The 4,530-nt window shown below is 42.9% G+C and overlaps 1 protein-coding gene across 1 annotated transcript in view; it reads right to left on the bottom strand.

Moving 5' to 3' along the window:
* Positions 1–3,877, bottom strand: part of HSPA4L (heat shock protein family A (Hsp70) member 4 like) — a 47,817-nt gene extending 43,940 nt beyond the window's left edge. The window contains exon 1 of the mRNA XM_003795532.3: positions 3,743–3,877. Coding sequence (XP_003795580.1) covers positions 3,743–3,849 — 107 coding nt within the window. The 5' untranslated portion in view covers positions 3,850–3,877. The remainder of the gene's footprint in view (positions 1–3,742) is intronic.
* Between the last annotated feature and the right edge of the window lie 653 nt (positions 3,878–4,530).

The following is a 4,530-nucleotide window of genomic DNA, read 5'->3' as shown; positions in this document are numbered from 1 at the left end:
TTTGCTTTAGGCTTTTAATGGAAAAAAGTTAGTTACTATTATCAAACTCACAACTTTATGACAGTACAACCACAGCATTCGGCACACTGCAATCACTATTATCAACATGATTATAACTGACAACACACTTTAACTTGATATTGAATGAGGATTATTGGTTGTACTTTTCCCCATGTGTGGAAACTAATCATCTTGATATACTTAAGCCGGGGATGGAAATTCTAATCTCTACATTTATACTTAATTAAACAATATAAACATGGTCAAGGGCTTGAGAATGTACACACTCAGTAATTTTTCTTTTAGGAATTTATTTGAAGGGATTAAGGATGAAAAGTTTAATTATAGAACTGTTTATAAAAACAAAATATCATAAATCTGAACGTCCAATAAGAGATGGATGAAATTAACCTAATGATTATACAAACACTGAAACTGATGTTACAAAAGAAATATATATACTTTTTAACATAGAAAGAGGTTACCAAACAGAATATGGAAACACAGAAAATCATCTGGAATTTTTATTTCTAGTGGAGAAATTATAATTTTTAATTTCATATTTTAATGTACTGGTATTTTTTTACAATGAGCAGGTACTACTTATATAATAATCTTTAAAAACAAATTTTCAGAAAAATTATTTTTCTCTGTTCTATTTATGAACAATGTTAGTTTCTTTCCCCTTCTTCAACTCAAATGGGAGATGATAGGCAAGTCAAACACTCCAGATTCTTTTTTTTTTTTGAGACAGAGTCTTACTATGTCACCCTCATATCACAGCTCATAGTAACTTTAAACTATTGGGCTCAAGTGATTCTCTTGCCTCAGCCTCCCTACTAGCTGAGACTACAGGTGCCCACCACAACACCCAGCTTTTTTTTTTTTTGGTTTGCAGGCTGGGGCCAGGTTCAAACCTATCAGCCCTAGTGCATGTGGCCAGCACCCTAACCACTGAGCTACAGGTGCCAAGCCACAGATTCTTCTTCGAATATGAATGAATAGGTTAAATTATTTGTCTGCAGACCTTAATCAAGGGCCAAAACATAGTACTTCTTTTCCATTAAATTGTCCTTCTTGATTTAAACAGGGATTCCATCACATATATGTAATCAAGTTATGTTAAACAATGAAACAAATGTGAAAAAATATGGATGCTGAAACTAAGTAAATTGAATATTTCTTTCCTCTTTTCACAGGATCCTTTTGGAACATATTTGCATTTTAGAAAAATATCTGTGGTACTACTTTGATGTAAGCAACTGGAATACGTAAAATATATTTTGCAAAGCTAGTTTATATGGATTACTAAATACAGTGGTATATTAGAAAAGTTTAGGGTTCTCCAATAGTTTTATTGCTTTTTGCATGACAGGCAGTCAATAAATGGATAATGTCTTGGAACCAGCAAGGGCTATGTTTTCCCTCAATAATTGGACCCATATAGCAATTACACCACACAAAAACACCAAACTATCACAAAGAACTTTTGCTCAGTAACAACAAAAGATTTACACTCTGAGGTAAATGAGTGCACAGTCACGGAGAGAAGAGCAGAATTGCTAATGCAAGCCAAGTTAAGAATATGATCCGTCTGCTTTAGGAACGTTCTAGTTTAGATTAAGATTATTAAATCTAGATATTACTACTGGCTTTCTTCCACACAAATCAGAAACACCACATGAAATCTCAGCTACAAAGAATCAGCAAATATGCATACATGCCTAAGAATGATAACAAAGAGAGAGACTTCTAGATGACTCTAGCAGCCTAATTTTAAAGAACTGTGTTAGTCTGGCTCTTAGTCATGGTACTATTAACAAGATTTTTGAGCCTGGATATAGAGCTTTCTTACAGTTCTAGTTTGTTATCTTTTAGGATAAGGCTTTAATGACCAGGAGAATGGTCACTTGATTTTTCACTTTTTCTCTGTAGGCAGAGTCACTAAAAGCAAAGACGGGCTCCATTAACCCTTACTCTGTGGAAGAGGAGTGGAATTTCCTGGTCCTTTACTGGCAGAAGCCTGTATTTGTTGTGGCTGAAAAAGCAAATCTTGTAGAAATGAATTCATAAACAGTTCACAATGACCACTTTAGCCTCTCCTTGTACACAAAAGCCAGAAAAAGATGTAATAAGTAGAAGCAATACTTCAAGAAGTACTATGTGGATTACCTGATTTATGTCCATGTTTTAAAATACAAATAACCAAAATTTCAATAGAATATAATATGTACGTTTAAAATAGGTCATATAAAACCTCCAGGAATTAGAGGTCAGATTGAAGCACAGACTGCATCACAGAAGGTATTCTTTTTTTTTTTTTTTTTTTTTTGATACAATGTCTCACTATGTGGCCGGCCCTGCGTCACAGCTCACAGCAACCTCAACCTCTTGGGCTTAAGTGATTCTCTTGCCTCAGTCTCCCAAGTAGCTGGGACTACAGGAGTCCCCCCACAACGCCCAGCTATTTTTTTGTTATTGTCATTGTTGTTTTAGCAGGTCCGGGCTGAGTTTGGAACCACCAGCCCTGGTGTACGTGGCTGGTGCCCTAACCACTGAACTACGGTGTCAACCTGCAGAAGGTACTCTTCAACACCTTTAGATATTTTAAACTACCTATAGAATCGTAGTAATTTAGGTATTCAAAGACCATTTAATATTGATCTTGGTTGAGATTAGTCAGAAAGGTCACGTTAATAACGTTTAATTGCTTTCTCATCAAACATAATACATGAACAGTTGGGTTCCTCATAAAATTACCGGTAACAGGAGCCTACAGTAGAAAGCTAGTTTTTCACATGCCCGTATTACTTTAGCATATTCTTTGCCAACAAACTTCTCAAACCAGAGAAACAACAGAGCATGTGGAAACATGTTTCCATGACACAACGCCACTCCTCCTAAGTCTTTCATCAAGTGTTCATAATAGAATCACTGCACAATCATGTTCATACAGGACAATCGCCTCCAATTCTCCAACAATTCACTGTATTTCTTACAGTATGCTTTACTTTCCACTAACTGACGTAAATTATTGACAATACACAAGGCCCATGACTCCCATCCCGGCATCTCTCCCTAAAAATACACTATTAGGCTATACTCCTGGAGACCGGTTCAATTATCTCCAATGCTCAAGGACACTGGGTTTTGGAAAACCCCACGCACCTCACTTTCCCCATCCTTAAAAAAAAAAAAAAAAAGCCTTTCAGACCAGATGAATGTGCAATTCATCTTCTGATGAATAAAATCTAAGCTTTGACTTCTTTTTTAAGAGGAAATCTGCACCCACAGAGATGGGGAAAGAAGAGCAGGATGGCAAACTTCACTCAGGTTGCCTGCGGCCGGTGATCCCACGCAAAGCCTAGGCAACCGGAGATCTCTCTCAGTTGATCCGGACGCCAAAGCGTTGCCACACCAACCCCTTCTCCGCAACCAAAAGCAGAGGCTATAGGAATGGGGGCAGGGGCGTTGGGACGAAGGTGTGTGTGGGTACAGAAAATAGAGATGTACAAACTAGGGAAGTCCCTCGTACTTCAATGAAAAGGAGCTATCAGGGCAAGGAGGTCCGACCGCCAGCCGGGCCGCCACCCCGCCGTCTCTAGGGATTGCAGCTAACTGGCTGCACCTGCCGTCTTGGGGTTCGGCGCGCATCAGCAGGGGAATCCGAGCAGGTAGGAAAAATGTAAGAGGGGAGAAAATATTTCTTAGGGTCTGGGTTTTGACCAGAAAAGACACTTACGGGGTACACCTGTCGCTGTACTCGTTGGCGATGGTCTCAATGCCGCCACTCCTCGCTACTGCGATGTAGCAGTTGAGAAAGCCGAGGTCAATGCCAACCACGGACATCCTGCTGCGAAAAGGTCGGGGTGCTGGTGCTGAAGCCTCGGCTGCGGGGACTGCGTCCTTTGCTGAGCTACTGCTGCTGAGATTGCGACTCCTACGAGAAGCAAAGGAGAGATGACTCCCCAGTCACTATGCAGAATATCTAGGGCAGAACGTCGGGAAACCGCGGAGAGAGCACAGGCCGTCCTCGCCACAGCCTGCGCCGGGTCCCGCCGCCGCGGTCTCTCTCCACTGCGGTTCGGCCGCCTCTAACGGGCAGTTACAGTGGTCTGCGCCTGCGCGCTCGGCAGCCGGGTTGGCTCGAGACCCTCCCCTCCCCGCCCGAGGCAGCTCCGGGCCTTGGCTTCGGCAGCTTCCGTCAGCACTCGGGCAACGGCCGCCCGAGTAGCTGCGGGTTCGAGAAAGATCTGGAAGATGGAGGCTGCTGAGCTAGCCGAGAGAGGGAGGGAGGGAGGGAGGGGAAGGCGGGCGGGGAGGATCAGGAGGTTAGGAGGAGGGGAAGCGGAGTTAGTTCGCTTGCCACCTCGCGGCAGCCGGGCGTCCTAGGGTTGGGCCGGCTGAGAGGCGGCCGGGGCCGCCGTTTGCAAACGTGTTGGAGGCGCTCTTTGGGGTTGTTTGTACAAGTAGGGCGCGCCTGTCACGGCGGCAGGGTGCTGCTGCGGCCTACCCGAAGGCGGGCGCCCC

This window comes from Otolemur garnettii, unplaced genomic scaffold (genome assembly GCF_000181295.1).
Source record: "Otolemur garnettii isolate 467f Iridium unplaced genomic scaffold, OtoGar3 scaffold00093, whole genome shotgun sequence".
Lineage (NCBI taxonomy): Eukaryota > Metazoa > Chordata > Mammalia > Primates > Galagidae > Otolemur > Otolemur garnettii.
This window is presented reverse-complemented; position numbering and strand designations above follow the sequence as displayed.